Raw genomic sequence first — 21,209 nt, 5'->3', positions numbered from 1 at the left:
AGAATACAAGATGTACTATTTTTCCTTATATTGAGGTTTGTCACACTCATCACATTTAGTTTTTCCCTCAGAATCCACCCCCCACTCTCTTTCCCTGGCAACTGAACAATAGCTATTTTCATTAGTATGTAATTATATTCTGTGTTTTATCAAACATCACAATTCAGTAATAACATCACTGTGAGGGTTTTACATTCTTAGTGGTTGAATTTCCTGATACCTTAAGAATGAATTGTCACACTATCTTGAAATTTAAGGGGCATTTAGTTATTTTAACATAACAGATGTGCATCCTTCTGGGGTTCTAAAGCTTTCTCCTCCAAATGTATCCTTATCATAATGCATAAAAGGCAGAGATATTTAAGCAAGATTCAATCAGAACTAATAGAAAAGAAAAACAAATGATTGCTTACTATTGCATCTACTCTATGTCATATTATAGAAACACACAGAAATGACATTATACCAACTTAGCTTTATAAATATAAATTTTCAAATTGATACAGATAAATAAGATAGCCCCTATTACCATCTTAATAATAATAAAAAAAGGACAGAATTTGTGTTCCTAAGAAAAGTGTTTTTTGCTCTTGTTAGCATGGGAAAAAAAAAGTTTCCTACCCGTAACAGGGACTGGGACTCATCCTTAGATTTGTTTTCGCCTGATGCAGGATACTGCTGTGTAAGGGATCCAGATTTCTCTCCTCCTCCAGTGGACACTCCTTGCAGGAATCCCTTGGTCTCAACAGCCAAGCCATAAATAGGTCGAGCCAGATGAGCAGCTTCTACATTAGGGCTATCCCTTAAAGTCTTCGACTGCTCTTGAGTACCAGACACAGGGGTCAGAAGACCTAAGCTTGCTTGAGTATAAGATGGGCTGCCCCTCAAAATTTCTGCTCCTCTCCAGGTCACATTTCTAAGATCATCACTGGAACCATCAGTCCAACCTTTCTCCTTAAGCCCTTCTTTGTCTTCCAGTTTCTCTCTCTTCACTATGGCATCAGAGACTGGCTCCCCCATTTTAGAATCTGGATTGATTAGACTATAGACCTTGAGGTCAATTTTGGGTTCCTCCTTGATAGAAGACACACCATGGCTATCCTCTTCTCCATTGGCCGTAGTGATATCCAATTCCTGGCAATGCACAGTGTTGAAGTGCTCTAGTAGTGATTGGGTATCAGCAGCTGTGAATCGGCACTGACGGCATTTATAGCAGTTATGTGCTCTCCTAAAGAAGATGAAGAAAAAACATATTTAAAATCCACTCTTCCTAAGATTTTCTTTTTTTAAAATCAGCCTCAAACCTCTCTTATCTCACACATAATGTAGAAGGTGGAATGAAACTGAGCATTCGTTCCTAACACCTGAACTTGAGGCACAATTAACAGGAATCTTTTATTCCATACTTCACAGAAGTGTGAATTTTCATTTTGTTTTTCTAAATGTATACAGACACATATAGAGTGACACGTCTTATAAATGCTAAGATAGTTATTGGCTGTGCAGCTCCATTTGCGCATAGAATGACAGCACCAAAGAACTATTATAGCTATTAGGGAACTTTGGAGATCCTGAAGTCTGATTCTCATTTTACAGGTGAGGAAACTAAAATCAAGTCCCACAGTCAAGGTTATGCAGACAATAACATGAAAAGCTGGAATCTAGATGCAAGTCTTCCAACACAAAATTAAATATTCTTTCCAGTATGACACATTGTCTCTTCTTTGCTACCCACATCACGACAGGTGAAAAACACAAGATGGAAAATGAAAATATATGTTTTCAGACATAGTCAATGAGGATATTTGCTTTGCTTAACTATGTATATTTGTTACAAGAATCTTGTTTCTCTTTCCTTTATTAAAAAAAAATAAACTCCTAACAGAGGAGGGTGGGAAGATGAGGGAGAATAAGGACAGGATGGCAGAACAGAAAGAAAACAGAGTCATTGGGACATTTTTTTAAAACCCTTACCTTTTGTTTTAGAACCAATAAGAAGAAGAGTGGTAAGGGCTAGGCTATGGGGGTTAAATGACTTGCTCAGGGTCACACAGCTAAAAAGTGTCTGAGGCTATATTTGAACCCAGGATTTCTTGTCTCTGGGTCTGACTTTCAATTGACTGAGCCACCTAGCTGCCTCTGAAACATTTTTAATGCAGAGAAAGAGCACATGGAAGGCCCCCCAAAAAGGCACAAATAGGACAGATTTAAAGGACAGAGTAAGAGTAGATTTGTTATATACTTGAAAAGCAAGCTTTATATGATATAGTGTCCTGAAGTTTCACATATACTTCACTTTTTCTATTCTGCTATATATGTGGAATGACAATTTTGTTTGTCTTTATTTTCATTGTTATTGAGTTAAAAAAGAAATAAAATTTAAGAATTTCTTCTTCCCTCTTCCTTAAGCCATATCATTCAGATGCTTTTCCCCCACTATCTCCTCCTTCATCCCCTTCTGACATGAAAGGGACCTTTTTGCCAAAGCAAATTCCTCTACAGGTAAGTGATTCCATATTTCATCCTGTCTTCTTTAGCATGTTAACCCTGCTATCATCTCTACTTTCTCATTTATCTTTAATCTCTCTGTTAGCCACTTCTGTAGTTTCTATATCTTTGTAGCCATCATTCCTCCAAAAGGACATAGAAGAAGTAAAAAAACTCACCTGGTCTGTTCATATCCACTAGCTATTAGTCCATATACTGTACAAACACACACTTTAGTGACTAAATTCCTTGGGAAGAAGGCAGTCTACAACTAGTAACTTTTCATTTTTTGTCATTCTCTTCTTAACAGTCCTGATTCTGATCTCATCAGTCAACTTAAACAGCTGTGGCCAAAGTTACCAATGATTTCTTAACTATCAAATTTAGTGGTCTTTTCACACTCCTCATCCTTCTTAGCCTCCTTACAACCTTTCACACCACTAATCATTCTCCTCTCTTTGATACTCAACTTTAAATTTTAATAAAATGGCTTTCTCCTTGTTCTCTTCCTATCTGACTGCTCCTTCTTGGTTTCCTTTACTGGATCTTCATTCAGGTCATACCCATTAATTGTAAATGAACCCCCCCCAACCTGACCCCTGCCACTGGACTTTTTTCCTTTCCTGTTCCAATGGAATCAATTAACAGTACTATACAGATAATTATGAAATATTTATCAAGATAACCCAAATCTTTGTCCTGAGTTACAGTCTTAAGTCTCCAACTCCCTAGTGTATATGTCAATGGTTGGCAGAAATCTTTAATTCGAAATGTCAAAAAGTGAACTTGTTATCTTCTCTCTCCCAAGTCCTTTCCTCTTCCTAACCTTCCTAATCTTCATGTTGTTATGGGCACTAAAATCCCTCCAGTCACCCATGTTCATAAACACCTTTTTCAAATCCTCACACTCCACATCTCCACATCCAATCAAAAGGCCAATTCTCTTGATACTACCTTCAAAACATTTGCCACCACAACCCATATATATGCTCCCTTTTCTCTTCTCACACTGACCTAGGATAGACCTTCATTACCTATTCCTAGACTATTGCAATAGCTTTCTGGTTCATCTCCTTATCTAGTTTACATTCTACTCAGTAATTTCTAACAAACATTTTCACTGACTTTCTCCTATATCTAGATCTGTCTTCCTCCTCATTTCAACCTCCTGTCCTCTCTGGCTATCTTCAAGTCTCAGTTAAATCTTCACATGTGAAAACCATTCCCAATCCCTCTTAATGCTAGTACCTTAACTGTGATTATTTCCAATTTATCATACTATACATGTACATGCATATAAAGAAAATAATTGTTAGTATGCCCTTAGTCCATTAGACTATAGTATCCTTGAGATAAAGAATTATTGATTTTTGTATCCCTTGCACTTAGCACAGTACTTGTCAATAGTAATGATTAGTAAATGCTTATTTAGTTTACTTGAATATATCATCTTTGTTTTTATATAAATGAGCATAATAGATGTTGAATCAATATATTTTCTAGTTCAATAATTTAATTCTACTCAAGTGATACTTTTTCTATCACATATACACAGATTTGAAATAAGAGGGTGCTACATTATACAGTTTTCCATTTTATAAAAATAAGATATACATGGCTTTTTATGAAGTAATTTTCTATCACTAATTTAAATCTATGCAGTCAATGTAGTAATAGTCCCAGTATTCTAAATTATTTGTAAAATAATATGCACACAATGTATAAGATTTCTCTTAAAATATTTTATTTATCTCTAATAAAACCCTATATTGCTTTTTTATTACTATGAAATAAAAATTACTCAAGTCAAAAAGACTTGACTATATTTAGATAAGTGTTTTGTTAATGAACAGGAATGAATCCACTGCCTTGTGATAAAATAGATCCAATAGGTAATAAAATAATAGGTTTGGAGCGAGAAGAAACCTCATACATCATTCAGCCCAACCCATCATTTCACAAGAAAAAAACAACTGAGGCCCAGAAAGGTTAGATGATGTGTTCAAGATCACAATGGAAATAATAAATAAATGCAAAGCCTTGGTCTTCTAAATTCAAATCCAATGTGCTTTCTACTGGGCCATGTTGCATATGGGTATACGTAGCATAGAATAACACACACTGGCTTTTACTATATTAAAAAACTGCTATAGTACTACATTGAATTGCTATGTTAACCACATGCTATTTATTACACTGAAACAGTATATTACTTTTTAATACATTTCAAAGAAACAAAATGCTTTTTATGACAATCCTATAACATAAAACAATATTTTATGCTCTCTAAAAAGATTTATATATGTTTGCACATGCATAGATAGTAAAACATAAAATAACTAAAAAAACACCACAGTAACTTGGTTTTTCACCCAATTAAAAGGGTCTTCCCTACAAGCTTTATCATAGATTTGTTGTCCTGGTCCTTTCAAATCCAAATAACTTATTTCCTAAGAGTCTCTCTTTGGTTCTTAGTTCTTCTCTCTAAATTTTCTCCACTTCACAAATCTAATATTCTATGTTCAACTATTACATCTCTGTAGAATACTCTATAAATTGCATTTCTGGCCCTAACCTCACTCCCAAACTCCAGTCTTGTATTTCTACTGCTTTATGACAAAATATAATAGGAAAAGTTCTCAGGGATAGTAGGTATATATAGGGTATAGCTGTAAAGCAGGTAAATCAAGTATTTACCATCTGCATTTCATAGATGAAGAAATTGCAAGTCATTTAAGTAAAGTAATACACCTACACTTATACATTTATTAAGTGTCACAGCAGGGATTTGCATCCAGAACTCTTTGATCTAATCAGTTCACTATTAAAGCTTAGAGGAGTCACAACTTCCCTGAGGCCAAAGTTTCCTCCTCACTCAAATAAGAGAGTTGTATTGGATGATCCTTTTCAGCTCTCCAAAAGTATATATTTTTAGAAATCTAAAAATTTGCTGGCTCTTTTTTAGTTTTATCACATTTATTCTACATTTGATTTTTGAATTATTAACCTCCTTGTTCATTGTTGTAAATAAATGACCTTTTTAAATGCATCTTGTTTTTAAGTATATTACATGTTTCCAATTATACTTATTTCTGTCTTAAAAGTTTCTAATGCATATCATTGTTTTGCCTGAAGCTTGTTTTTATTTTTTAATATAAACTGCCATGAAATAGGACATCTCTTCAGAGAGGTGAACAAATATAGTAGTGGAATTGGTTGAGACACCCAAAGGCCATCAGAAACATATTTTCTTAGACATTTGCCATTTTGGCTCACAATGCTCATGATGACATTACCTTAATTATATCAGTTTCAGAGAAAGAAAAAATAGACCAGTTTTCTGAAAAATCCTAAAACACCTTCAAAACAAGATAAGATATATTCTTGTACGTAATCATTTTAAAGTAAATGTGAACAGGGAAATTAATAATAATATATATTAAAGTGTATATATAATAGTAATCATAGTAATAGTTGGAAAATATTCTTCAGAATGTGGAAATGAAATTATTCATTGACTTGGATCAGGTCTACATGTGATGACAAAATTGAAATGGAAAATTTTAGTCTAATGATCTCATTTTTCAAATGTGAAAAGTGAAATGCACTGGACTTGAGTGACTTGTCAAAAGTCAGAGACATAAATAAGTGACAGGGCTGGGATTTTAGTCCAGGTCTGTGGTTCCAAATCAGGCTTCTTTCTACTAAGATCATCATGAGCATTTTCTTCAAGAAGAGTAAATGAAGGCAATATATATGATAAACACTGAATAAGATCATGAAATATGAAATCAATACTTTGTCAATAAGAATAAAATGGGTAACTTAGCAATCATTTCTGAATCAATTATCAGGATTTAATCTTTTTTTTTTAGATCAATGGTCAAAATCAATTTTAAATCAGAACAAAAATAAAAATGAGAAGATATTGCATATGAGTACACATCTAATTCAACTTGTTTAAAAAGTCTGTAGCAACTCCCTTTATCACTTTATCCTTCAGAAAGGGTAGAAAGTTGAACAAGAGGAAAGACATTGGATTTAACACCATTTTTAAAAGAAGCTTAACCATTACAACACAGTAACCACAAAGAATAGGTAGAAGGAACCCAGAAACCACCTCATAAACAAATATTTAATGTTATTGCCAAGTATAGAGAGATGGCAGCCAAAGTCAAAATAAGCTCAACATGAACACTCGTTTGTAAAACATTATAGAGGATGAAAAATAATAAGCAGCAGTATCTCACAACACAATAAAAACCATTAGAGGGAAAAAATGAATCTGGAGAGATAAACTGGAAAAACTGTATGTTTCTTAGATAATTTTAGATGAAACTGGAAGATCTAAAATATATCAGCTTAAGAGGATATATACCAACTTAAAGATCCATACTGATTTATTCTCACCAGGGAATTAAATTTGCTTGCTCTAAATGGATCGGAGATGTGTGTCTACAGTTTACACTTGTGAATATGTATTAATATACATTTTTCATGGTGACTGAACATTTCTTTTGACCAAAACCTGTTATATGTTAAAATTTGATTATATATAAATGTATATGATTATATGTATGGATTGTATAGATGGACTATATATATTATTACTATTTATAACAATCTATCTCTCTACATATATGAGATAGCTATTAATTATGAAGGTACCTAGGTAGATTAAAGGATTGAGTGCTAAACTTTTATTCAAGAAGACATGAATATGAATCCTACCACGGACAACCAATAATTATATGACACTGGGAAAGTCACTTAACTTCTTTGAGACTTGGTTTACTAATCTGTGAAATGTGGATAACATAGCATCTATGTCCCAAAACTATTGTAAAGAACAAATAATGTTCTTTATTTTGTTAATAGGCAAAGAGTTTGTTGCTGTTGTTTTGCAAACATTAATGTGCTTTATAACTTTCAGCTATATTGATGTATTATTTGAATTTCTGAAGGTAGGCAGCAATAGAAAAAAGAATATTGGATTTAAAGTAGCCTCAAATCCCATCTGTGAAATTTTCTAGAAGTGTGATGCTCTGTAAGTGACTTTGCCTTTCTGAGTCTTAATTTGACCATCTTCAAATGGAAACATTTGAAAAAAATGACACCCTAGGGCACTTCCAGCTGTCAATTTATGCCTCTGTCCACTATCTAAATAGTGGAAACACTATATTTGGCTATTGGCAATTCTGGACCAAACATATCATTATAATGTCAGGATGCAGAATAAATGACAATAGATTTGGAAGCAGAAAAACTAGATTTAAATCCTGGTTCTGATGCATACTTTGAGTGAGCATGGGCAAGTTAAAAAAAAATTTTCTGAGCCTCAGTTTCCTCATCTGTAAAATACACTACGTACCTTATGTATTTGAGTGAAAGAAGTTTTTAAATATAGAAGCATTTTATAAAAATGAATTATTGCTATGTCATGATGTGGCTGAGACATTTTGGAACAAATGTCTAGGAATAGCAGGCCGATCTGATTAAACATGTCTCAAACAAACAAATAAAAACCCCACAAAACTTCTCTATAGGAGATAAAATTGTTAAGATATTCAGGGATTGATTTTCAAAATATTCCCAAGAAGTGAAATTTTGCTCCAAGTAGAAAAGATAGCACATAGTACTTCCATTAAAACCATGTGAAGAAGATGTCTACACTTGCTGACCCATAAATCTACTTCCTCATCCTCATCGTATCATCATGAAAAGTCTATGTATGAATCAAGGGTATTTTTGATGAGAAAATGAGGAGGTATTTTGAGGTTGATTTTTGATAGAAGACCACATTTTCTGTATATGAAGAAGAGCCCATGATGTATTGATTTCAAAGGAACATGACTAAGATACAATATTCAAATTAATACATAACATCACTAAAGTTCAATACTCAGTTATCTGTGAAGTCCTTATGTTGTTATTAAGAAAAACATATATATATATATATATATGTTTCCAATTAGGATCAAAAAGTTTTTAGGCAAATTTAAAAATAGAAATTCAAAGTAATTTTAAAAAATAATATTTTAATCTAACTCATATTTGGTAATAATATTATATCAGGTTGCAACTAGGCAAGATGTGCTTGAAAAGCAATCTGATAAAACTTTGTCTTTGGGTTCAGAAAATCCATATTTCCCAATATAAATGCATATTTTTCTTTTGTATTTTAAAAAAATTGGCCACAGAAAAGAAATTACTTCATTTGTGCATAATATATTTAGTAGAGATTTATTTAATATCAACTAACATAAATCTAATTCAATGCATTAATATTAATAATGTTCATTAATAAAAGCTTATAATCATCTTTAGAATAAGGTCCTTTGTTGCAAGTAGCCCCAAAACAATGAGTGATCAAAAATAGTAGGTGATGTATATACAAGGCAATGTTTCTATAAGAAACCATAAACCTGATCTCCCTGTAAAGTCTTTTACTTAAAGTTAGGCTTATGGATTTTACCTCGGCTTTATTTATTTTGCAACTCTTTCAGATTTGAATTATTTTAGCTACATTTTCACCTTCTATCCCAAGTATATTTACAAGGACTGATTTATCCTCAAGTTTCCTTCATAATTAACATTTTTTTCTTGAGGAAAATTGAAAGAATAACCCTCACAATAAGAAATTCATTAACTATTTCACAAAGTCTAGATATCTTTGATCTTTACTAGCTTTGAAATATATGGAAATTTCCTTTTTCTGCCACAACCAATACTTACCCTGAAAACAGTTCACACCTTCAGCTAAATATAGTTTCAAGGTCTTGGGTACCTGCCCCAACAATATATTCATCACAGAGCTTCACATCTTCAGACCAAGAGTCTGGATCTACTAAATGACCCATTTTGAAATTCCTGCTTGGATGGTCAACTCCCTGACTCTTAACATGTTTCAGCAAGAATTTTACTTTGATCTGAGAAACTGAGGATAACCCTAGATGTGAATGTCAGGAAATAAAACTTCTCAAGAGTTATTGGCATATAGGAAATATGTGAGGATTATTTAAAATCGTTTCACTTTTTGAAAAGTCATGATAATTAAGGAATAAATATAAACATTTTATATTTAGATTAAAAACCTCAACTTCAAAAGGATAGCATGTGTGTGGTAGAAAGGATGGATAAATAATAGTTCCTATGAAATGAGAATAGTTCAGTAGAGTTTAGAGGACTCCACACTGAATAAAAATCATGTGTCACCAAGTTGCCATAAAAGCTATTGTAATCTTGGACTGAATTATTAGATGCCAAATTATTTATAAAGAGAGTGGTTGTGAACCCACTATAATTTGCCATGATCAGACCATATCAATAATATTTTGTATGATCTTGACACTTAATGTTTTAGGAAGGGCTTTGACAAGCTCTTTCTAACAGCTTAACTTTCTTAAGAGCTTAACTTTCTTAACTTTCTAAGAGATTAACTTTCTAAGAACATTAATCACTAATAACAGTCAAAAAACATTTCTTTATTAAATGCCTACTAAGTGTCAGGCACTGTACTAAGAACTAGAAATTCAAACACAAAAGAGAAAGACAGCCCCTTGTCCAGAAGGAGCTTATAATCTAATAGGGGAAAATACCTCCCCCAAAAAACTGAAAAGCAGATTCTGTTATCTTAAGCCAAGCTGAGCAACTAGGACAATAATGGAATTCAAAATCATCTCATATAATAATTGGTTGGAAGAAATGATAACAATATTACAGGGGGGGAAAGATCTAGAGGGAAATATAATTGTTGAAATATCTAAAAGATCCTCAAGGGTAGTGAGGACTGATGGAACAGTGGATAGAGCATTCTGAGCCTGAAGTCAGGAAGACCTGAGTTCAAATCAGACCTCAGACAGGAACTAGCTATATAACTCTGGCTAAGTAGTTTAATTCTGTGTGCCTCAGTTCTTCATCTATCAAATAAGCTGGAGAAAGAAATGACAATCCACTCCAATATCTTTGCCAAGAAAACATCAAATGGAGTGATGAAGAGTTGGGCATGAACTAAAACAAATAAAAACAAAAAGGACCCTTGACATCTGTCACATGGACTATTGTAATAACTACCATATTTTTCTCTCTGTGTCCAGTTTTCTCTTCTCTAGTCCAGCTTCTACAAAGCCAGTAAACTGATATTTCTGAAGTGCAGTTGATCACGTCTTCCCTTTTCATTTCCAATTGGGTTCTGCTCCTTTAGATTTCACCATCAGACCCCATGTACTAATTTTGGCAAGAACGAAATACTGGAACTCACACCTCATGAGTACCCCCTGCCTCTGAGGGCCTTCTGATCAGAGGGCAGAGAACTCCTCCCACAACCTTTAATTAAGGAGAGTACCCAAGTGAGCCATCTCTTCTTTTCTTTCTTGGCTACACTCCTTAGGAATTCTCTGGCATCCCACCCCCCCCCCAGTTAAATAACTCCCCACCCCCCCTCCTTTTCAGCTTCTTTTTGTGAATTATTCCAGCTCTTAACACAAAACATAGCATATGTGGTTGTTGGTTCAGTCATGTCTAACTCTTTGTGACTTTATTTGTGATTTTCCTAGCAAAGATTGAGGAATGGTTTGCCATCTTTCTCCAACTCATTATACAAATGAGGAAACTGAGGCAAAAAAGGTTAAGTGAGTTGCCCAGGATCACACAGCTAGTAAATATCTGAGGTCAAATTTGAATTCAGGGCTTCCTGACTCCTAGCCTAGAGCTCTATTCACTGTACCACCTAGCTGTCCCTACATAGCACAAAGCAAATACTTAATAAATATTTATTGATTATTGACTACCCCTTTTAGATGAAAGTTCTTTGAGGGCAGGGTATTGCTCATTTCTCATTTGTATTTCTAGCACTTAGCATAATGCCTTGGACATGGTAGAAACTTAATAAATTTGTATTGACTGATAAGAATCCCCAATGACTCCCTGAGGTCTTTTGAATAAAATAGAACCTTGTTGGGATTTCAGTGGATAGAATGCCAGGCCTAAAGTCAGGAAGAATCATTTTCCTGATTTCAAGTCTGATTTTAGATATTTACTTGCTGCATGGCACTGAGCAAGTCATTTAACCCCATTTGCTTCAGTAAATCTGTAAAATGAGCTAGAGACGGAGATGGCAAACTACTCTGTCTCTTTGCCAAGAAAAGCCCCAACTACAGTCAGAAAGAGTGAGCAATAACTGAAACAGCTGAACAACAGCCACAAACTCCTGTTTCTTAAAGTTCTTCACATTCTGACTCTATCCCACCTTTATAGTCAAACTGGACTATTCCCTATTCCCTAGACACAGCTTTGCATGCCTCATCTCCATGCCTTTTCCAGAATGTACCCCAACATGGAGAATATTCTTCCTCTTCATTTCTGCCTCTGGGAATCCTCTCTCCTCTTTTCAAAACTCAAGTGCCACCTCCTTCAACTACCTTTTCTTCATTTCCTGACTTTGCATTTTCTAAGATCATGAACTTAGAGAAGGAAGTGATCTTGAAACACATTTACCTCAATCTGTTCACTTTACAATTATGAAAACTGAGTCCCGGGAGGTTATGGAACTTGTACAACATTAGGCAAAGTGGAAGGCAACTTTTGAACAGAAGTCTTGACTCCAACAAATCAGTGAAACTGATGTTGTATATCCCTAACTATAAGGTAAACTCTTAGACAGCAGAGATTGTTTCACTTTTGTATGTGTATCCTTGGAACAGTATGTGCATACAGCAGGAACTTAAGGCTTAGACTTATTTAGACTGCCCCTAAAAGGCATAATAGCAATCAATGTGTACATGTAACAGAAAGGTAGATTTTGTCCCAATATAAAGAAACCCTTGCTAAGAAACAGTCATCTGAAAGTGACTGAAACACTTCAAAGTAGATTTTTGGGTAAAGATTAATGAATAATACTAACAATATTTATTTAGCACTTTAAGATTTATAAAGTACTTTAAAATATCTTATTTTATGCTCACCAAAACCATAGGAGGTAGGTGTTATTGTTATACCCATTATAAAGGTGGGGAAACCTAGGTAAAAGTTAAATGACTGGCCTGAAATTAACTAGCTTGTATGAATGGCTGGATTTGAACTCAGGTCATCCTGATTCAAATTTAGCACTCTATACATTTAATCATTAGCTACTGAGAAACTAGACAACTGCTTAGTAGTTTATATTTTGTAATTTTGTAGAACTACTGATATTCTTTCCAACTTAGGAATGATACAGTTCTATAGTATGGAGGTGAGTATATAGTTGAAGGCCTTCCAACTAGGTCAGGTTTGATCAGGTAAAGTGAAATGAATTTCAACTTATCAGGCCTATATTCATTTAAATTTATTATAACATATGGCATTTATTTCCATATAAAAATTTTCAAGCCATTCTATCTAATAGGATATCCTACATATCCTAGACTCTCAGAGACAGGAAGAACTTCAAAGGTAACAGAATCAAGAGGTAATTTAGTCTAATGGCACTTAGCCTACAGAGGAAGAAACTAAGACTCAGAAGAGTTAAATGACTTCACATTATCACATAGAATCTAGTAGAGGCAGGACCTGAAATCAGTGGCAACCAGTGACCTTCACATTGTTAGTCTGCTAACTCTGAATCTGCTATTTCTTATTATACAGTGACCTTTTTGATTTCTTAGGGAAAAAATGTGATATTCCACATTTTGTTGTAAAAGCAAGGACTAAAGTAGCCATTAGGGGGTGAGAAAAACCTGTATAAATACTGTTTTTCATAGAAGAATAAAAAAAGCTGAATGGATAAATGGATCTATCACTGACTCATGGTATAAACTAAGAAAAAGTCCCCTTCACCACCCAAGGTTTTAATAGAAGCCCAGATAATGATCTTATTATCTTCCCTATTCAGATGCTTAAGATTATACATCTGATTACTATTAGTGAGAAGGGAGTAAACTGTTCAATCTTTCAGGCCATTGAGCACCACTTAGCAAATTGGAAAAGGCAATCTACTAAATGGTACCCTGGAGGCCAGAAAGAGTTAAGGTATCCCCTCACTTCAACCAAAAGCACATTGTTTCCCCTAATAGCATCATATTTAAATACGTGGCTACAACACAAATACTCATATTTAGAGAAAATAGTGTTACTTTTCCTTTCAACTGCATTATCAGTGGTGCTAGAATTCTTAATATATTTGCTTCAATAAACCCTCCTTCTCCCCGTTTTAATTTATAGCGCTAATTCCCCTTAAGACCTACGGGAGCTTTAAGTTGTGTGTATGTGTTACAGGCCCCATCTGAATTCTATTTCTCTTAGCAGTGGCTACTTTTCCATATTCAAACACAGAGTTTATGACAAACAACATCGTTTATAAACTAAACTACACTGACAGTGTTCAAATAGAGCAGTATATAAAAGGAACAAATGATAACTATTAAAAAGTAGTCATTAGAAACTTGATTATCAGTTACAAATTGCTGATGTTAAATTATCTGTGTCACACCAAACATGGTTCTTTGTTGCTGCTTTAAATATTTAATGGGCTTTTTTGGGTGGGTTGGTTGGTTTTGGTTTTTTCCTATCCTGGGAAAGGATGGATGTATGGGATTCAGTATACATTTATAACAATTTTCTCATTATTGCTATTATCACGTAATTCTCTTCCATGTAAGTTTATTGGAAAATCAATGCAGTGCTGCAATACAATATTTTAATGTAAACTGATTTGAGCACAAGGAGCAAAATTTATAATACTTTCTATTGATGATAGAAGATAAAGCATCTAACATTGAACTACATCACTGGAACACAATTATAAACGGTCTCAGATCTAAGAAAAAAACAAGAAACATTGTTTAGTCTACTTTGTAACAAAGATTCAAGAATTACGTTTCTCAGAATTTTTCAACTGTCATGCTGCAAACTAAAGATATTTTATCAATGTTGTTGTTAATATTTCCCCAAGAGTTAATTATCCCTTATTTATCTTTCAAATCTCAAGTTAGATATCATCTCATTTATGAAGTCTGAAATTATCACCTATGCAACATGTGATCTTGTATCCCAATAGAATTTGTATTATTCTTACAGCCTATATAATTTACAATATAATATTCAAATTCATGCATCTGTCTTATCTAAGGTACTAGGTTTTAAGCTCCTCCACAGTAAGAATTTCATTTTGACCTTGTACAAGTCTGAATGCCCTATAGATATTTGGAATGCATCTTGAACATAGTAGACAGTAAGTAAAAAAATATAGAATGAATAATAATGGCACAATTGCCAAGGATATAACACCATATAAGTTGGATCTGTTACCCTAAGGCAACCAGAGTGGAGAAATTTTAAGAGGCAAAGCCTTTCTGTGCAAATGTTTTATTCTGGATCTCATAATTTAAAATGCTTTCAGATTTCATGATGCCCATAGCAAAAATAACTTGCATAGAAATTTTTAAAAATCATATGCAGTGGCATATTTCAGCTCTTTGTATACTGCCTTACTCCTGAAGCAATCATTCTATGCTGCTATTTGAGCTTCTTTTTATGAGTGCTCAAATACAATAGCCACTTCTTGGTTTGCAGCCATTGTGACTGTATAACTATGAGAGAATTCTGAGAGAGATCTCAAGACAATAATTAACTTACCTTTTGTTCTCAGGCTGAACCACAAATAAATAGTTCTAGAATGATGGCATCATATCCAAATCAAAGTAACCAAAAAGTTATGTTGAAAAACATCACTTGTTTCTCTTTTCCTTCTAACAGCAACACCACATGCTATAAAGATGCTTCTTTATTTGATCTTTTTAGATTTTGATACTTGGTAGCTTTACATCCCAGCAACAACATTTCATTTTTATAAAAAGTGTGAGTCATTTGTAAAGTGATAGTTGACAAGTACATGAAAGTGGCTATAAAGATGCTGGTTGTTTATACACCATTAGTGATAATATTTTCTGTTCTGAGTAAGGCATGACCACCCTCTTAATAACATTAGTCATAGTAGTCATTCTACAGATGAGGCAAAATCATGTTTCTGAGATTCTGCCCTTAGTCTTTTTGTCTCTAAATACTAAACTTCACTCCACTGACCTGTTATCAGTGGCAAAGCAATTTTTCCCTGAATATCTCTGAATATTTGTCAGTGTTTTTCTTCTTCGGTGATAGGGTAAAGAGTCAAAGTAACATAATAAATCAGAAATATTAGGTAATTAGGCCTGAAGTCATGTATTTGTCTGGACACCTTGCAAGTACATTTCAATACTAGCAAGTGTAACAAATCTATGATTTGTTAAATCCAAATTCTACAAACTTAAAAACTATAAGAATTGGGAAGACAAAATTAAAGATTTTTAATTTTTGGCAGATTAGACATCTTGAAAAGTTGGTCATTATTTTAAGTTATTTCATTGTTGGTAACAAGGACTGGAAATGAGGTACTCTAAATGGATCATTCAATAGAATGATGAAATAAAACATCTTCATATAATATTTTAGATATAAAGATGAAAGTAAATATATGAATATTTATATTCCAGTTTATCTATAAAAACCAAGAATGGATAAGGTCACATAATTTGGTAGAGAAAAGAGATATAAAAGCATTTAGAAGTCTATTACATCACTAATGAGAACAGTTCCACACTACAAAATATCCATTAGTAGAAAATGGAATTTTGTAACTCAATTCAATGCAACAAATACTTTTGAACTACATGGTATTTATCACTATGCTATACAGAAGAGATATAAAGACACAAAACCAATGTCTCTTAACCTCAAAAAGCTTACAATCTGCTGGAAAGAGAAAGAATCATTTAGAACCCAAGAGATCATGTCTAATCATATGTTTTCAGTTTCAATTTTCTCACAGTAGTACATTAATTTGGGGAAGAGGCAGGGTTTTTCCCTTCCCTTTATTTCCCCATAGCATTATTTCCCATTAGTCGCATGCTAGTCACCTGATGACAAATTACTTGAGGCTACTCATGAAACTAAGAAACTAAGAAAAACACAAAATGACCTTGAATTGTGTGTCACTTTCTTTCTGTAAAACAGCAGTTAGAGGGAAAGTGTTTTGAAAACTGCAGAGCTCTCATACCTTATATAAATGAGACTTTCAAAATGTGGTATCCTGATCCAGCGATGAGCAAGAAGACAGATTACTAAAGTAATTAAATCTCTCTACATTCTCACTACAAACAAGAGACAACAGGAAGTTTCAACTAAATAGGAGAATCCCATATTCTCCACAATAAGGTAATAAAGGAAGTGACAGAGTTTTCTCCTGTATCCAAAAGCAACAAAAACATGTTTTCTTTTTAAATAAGAAAATCCTGTCATTTTGTACTGTGAAGCTCATGTTAAGAATTTTCAGAAAGTTCTCTATGAATATAATCATAAATTATGCATCAAATTTGTTATGAAGCATTATGATACAGATATGATATAGATAATCTTTACAGAAATCGGTAAATTCTTCCAAATAAAACAAAAATGTAATTTAATATTTGCCACCTCATTTTAAAGTTGGTCACGGGGGAAAAGTTAGTATGGAAAAATTATTGAGAAATGGGAAATGAGAGAAATGAAGAAAATGAAGAGCTGATTGACTTCATATCTCTATGTAATGACTAATTGTCATATAAGAAAAGTTAAGAAGTGGTGGACATAATGAACACAATATTAAATCACAAAGAAAGGTCAGAGTTTAAATTCCACCTTTGAATATTTGCTAGTTATGCGATTCTGGGCAAGTCACTTATACTCCCTCGATTATTTTTGGTTTTGTTTTCCTATAGGAATGTTCATGTGTAAAATGAGGGAATGGGACTCAATGAACTGTAACGTCCCTTTCATCTTTAAATCTATAATCCTATAAGTGAAATTATTTTGAACATAAATTCTGATGGTATTATTTTTATTACATATTTGTAGAGGGACATATTTTTAGTTAGAACAAAATCATTATCAAATTATAAGAAATTATAAAAATGAAAAGATACAATATACAACTGAAGCCAACTCTAGATGCAATTATCTAAACTGAAAACGGTAAAAGAATAAACATTGATACTTATAATCACTATTTCTAAAGATATAAAGCAATTACAAAGTGATAAATCACTACAAAGTGGAGAATAAAATAACCTGGAAACTCAAACACTTGATCTTCTTGCCAAAAAGAGTGATGTGGCAGCCAAGGGTAGTACCAGTTTAGAATATACATTGATTCATAAATTCTTACAGGAAGGTGGTAGAAAATAATAAGCAGTTTGTCCTCATAAAAACAGTGAGAGGTAGTAAAGAGAAAAAAGAAGTTTATATAAAAGTTGGCAAGAGATTCCATTAATTCGCATCGTCCCAAGAGTATCTCAGGATGAAAATAAAGCAGTAAGAAAAAGATAAAAAAGAAGAGATTTGTAAAGCTTTTTATAAGAAATTATTTTCTTCATCAATTAGTATGAAGCCACCACATTTTGATTTTTACACCACAATCCCCAAGGGGCAGCATAAGGTGGTACAAATATCAATAAAGAAAGCAAAGATTAGAAGAGTAAATGGACTGGACCCACTATTTTTCATGGAGATTTGCACTAGTTGCAATATAATTATAAGTGTATAAGGGGGTTATTCTCAGGCTTATCTGAAAACAAAATGCAGTATGCCATATACTTGAAAAAAAACAGACCTCATTGTTATCCCCCAAAGAAGAAACAATCTAAAAATATTAGTAACTGCCAGACCATGTCACTTTTATGATAATCTTCACAAATATTGAATATATCCTTGAGGAAAGTATGAAAGAAGTTTCCCTTATACACAAATAATATGATATTACATATATCATCTTTAGGATCACACGAGTTAAAAGGCACAAGGTATACAAGATCCTAGAGTGCCTGTGTTTTTGTTGGTGACTAAATACTTTTCTATTATGAAAAAAATGTTACCTTAGAGGTTCTGCTTCAACAGAATGTCTACCATGCAAAATCATCAAAGATTTTTTGAAAGATGTAACAAAAGAAATAATTTTTCAGACAACCTTTCAATTAGTAATAGCAAGCCAAGAATAAATCAGGAAGAGGCATGCTTGCCAAAGATTATAAATCATGATTCAGTTATAGAGGATGCCTTCATTCAGTCCAACAGAAAAAGGTATTTCCTATGGTCATGTCTTAGATGGGGGCATAATGGTGATTAGGTCAATTCCAGTAGTACTATGAAGTCTCCAAAAGTGATCTACAATTTCTCAATAGTTCTGCCTAACTATTTAAGTAGGAAAATGGATATATTTTCCCAGGCTAGCATAAGCAGTTAGTTGGACAAACTATATAATTTATTCATATCAATACATATATCTTGGAAGGATATTGAGGATTGACAATGAAGTAGATTCAAAATTGAAAAGCAACTTTGATTGTGCCTTCAGAGATCTGTTAGTTGATTTAATGATTCCCTAGGTTTCTCTATGATATTCCTTTTTAGTATCAACATTCCTCCATTCATGCCATATAAATAAGTCATCAAACTATAATATCCAAAAAAGTAAAGTTATGAGTGACTTAAAAGTCAAAGAAGAGACTTGTAGGTGTGTGAAGGCCAATGTAGAATTGTGCAGGAAGAATGAGTTAACAGCAGAGGGACTTTATGTCCAGAAAAGGGAGTGGGCTAGTTTTATGGCAAGAATGATAAATAACCAATGGAGTTCAAATCTTCATAAAAAATCAGAAGACTTAGATGAAGAAATGTAATGTAGACCCCTTCTGGAGGATTTATAGTTCAGGATAGACAAGTGCTACATGGGATGAGCAGGCATGGATAATTTGCAAGCTGCCCTATTGATTGGAGGATCCCCATAGATTAAATTACAAAGACAAATATCAAAGAATAACAATATTGTAAAGAAAAAGAAAATTATTTTCATTTCTAGTTAAATATAAATATACATCACACCAAAAGAGAAGTAAGTGCCCACCAAAATGTCCAAAATTGATTTGTAATCCTTAAGCTTAAATATAAAATTCAAAAAAATTAATCTTTAAAAAAGAATACTTCAATGCTTCAAGGATAAACCAATTCTGATCAAAGTTCATTGACTGTCACAGTCTTGATTTGCTTCAGAGATTGAAAAAAGTCATCACCATATCAGCAATTATGTAATAATGAACTTTGAAAATAAAAGAATGTCATAAAGAATTACATAATCACGAGACCACAGGTTGAAGCTAACATCACCCCAGTGTTATTATTTCTAAACCCTTCAAGGAATTAATGAGGAATCTAATGATATCATAGATCCTTGGTGAATTTGTAAACCCAGACAATCAATGTATGACAATGTGCCCATATTGACAATACTCAGGTGCTAGAGAAGTTTGATGGAGAAAGAAACCAATAAAATATGAAATAGACTCAAATGATTCATCGAGGAGAGAACTGAGAAGAGATTTGAAGGAAAATTAAGTGCTAAACAGGCAAATTAGAAAGAGAAATGTTTGATGAAGTTGACAGTATTTTTTCCTTAAAAAAGAGAATGGTATTAAAAGTTAGGATAGCAAGTTTGAGATACAGTAAAAAGACTGAACCCTTTAGGGAAAAAAAAGTGAAACCTAAAAGCTGACAGGTTAAAGGGTGGGAATTACAATGAAATGCAGAAAAATGGTAAATTATTGTGTAGGGACAAGAGCTACTTAAAAATATTTTGAACAAGAGAATGACAGGTAATCAGGCAGCGGTGTATGTAGACTGAATAGCAGAGAGGACCAATTAAAATAGATGAAGAAACTAGTTAGAACAGGAATTACATAATTCAAATACAAGGTGATTAAGATCTGAAAGAAGGTTCTATAAAGTGAAAGATAGGAATGAAGGGATTCAGGAATTATTGTTTAGCAATAAATATAAGATAAATTGATTTTTCATTGAATAATGAAGTAACAGAAGTAAAACCAGGTATTTATGGAAAAGTCTAAAGGAATGGTACCCGTACTTGTGGTTTTACACTCAAGAGCTACAAATAAATAAAACTCAACAGAAACTATAGCCACAGTTCCCATGGCTACATGTCCTAGAGTTCTCAAGATTTCTACTCATGATTTTCATAGCTCCTGACAATATCACTTGAAGTGGTGAAAAGGCCAGAATGATTCTGAATGCTCATTGAGAATGACTAGTAAAAGTTTTTTTCAAAAATTTTTAATTTCATCCTTCAATGTTCTCTAATCTCTATTTAATTGAACAACATAGGTAAGTTGCAAATTAATAGGACAAATTTATAATCCACAGTAGTTATTCAAGATCTTTCTAACTTTAGAATATGACCAAATTTCAGAAAGTTCCTTTGGTATCAGGACAATTTTTAAAATATCTATTCACATATAAGCATATACAGATGATATCACTATTACAGATTAAATGCTAATTAATGCTTATAGATAGATCCTCAAAGGGAAATGGAAAGGTTTATAATGTATATGAGTAGGTTATAACACACACATATACCCATATAAACATATGTGTATATACATGTATGCACATATTTTATACATATATGTAAAGCAATGCAAAAAAATGAACAAAAATACTGGCTGTTCAGGTAGAAAGAGCAAGGGATAATTGACAGACTAATTATGGACTTCCCTAATGTCATCACCATATCAGAAAAAGTGAGGCTGGATCCTTATCCTTAATGGTGAATTGACAAAATGACGTGGTCAAGAGTCAAACTTTATAAGTAAGCATATCTGGGCTGC

At 33.2% G+C, this 21,209-nt stretch overlaps 1 protein-coding gene across 4 annotated transcripts in view; it reads right to left on the bottom strand.

Moving 5' to 3' along the window:
- The window catches only part of TRPS1 (transcriptional repressor GATA binding 1), a 299,611-nt gene that overhangs the window by 197,142 nt on the left and 81,260 nt on the right, over window positions 1-21,209 (bottom strand). For all 4 annotated transcript variants that reach the window (XM_007488237.3, XM_007488240.3, XM_007488241.3 and 1 more), the window contains one exon: window positions 622-1,228. In XM_007488237.3, the coding sequence (XP_007488299.1) occupies window positions 622-1,228 (607 nt within the window). The remainder of the gene's footprint in view (window positions 1-621; window positions 1,229-21,209) is intronic.

The sequence above is a fragment of the Monodelphis domestica genome, chromosome 3, assembly GCF_027887165.1.
Source record: "Monodelphis domestica isolate mMonDom1 chromosome 3, mMonDom1.pri, whole genome shotgun sequence".
Taxonomy (NCBI): domain Eukaryota; kingdom Metazoa; phylum Chordata; class Mammalia; order Didelphimorphia; family Didelphidae; genus Monodelphis; species Monodelphis domestica.
This window is presented reverse-complemented; position numbering and strand designations above follow the sequence as displayed.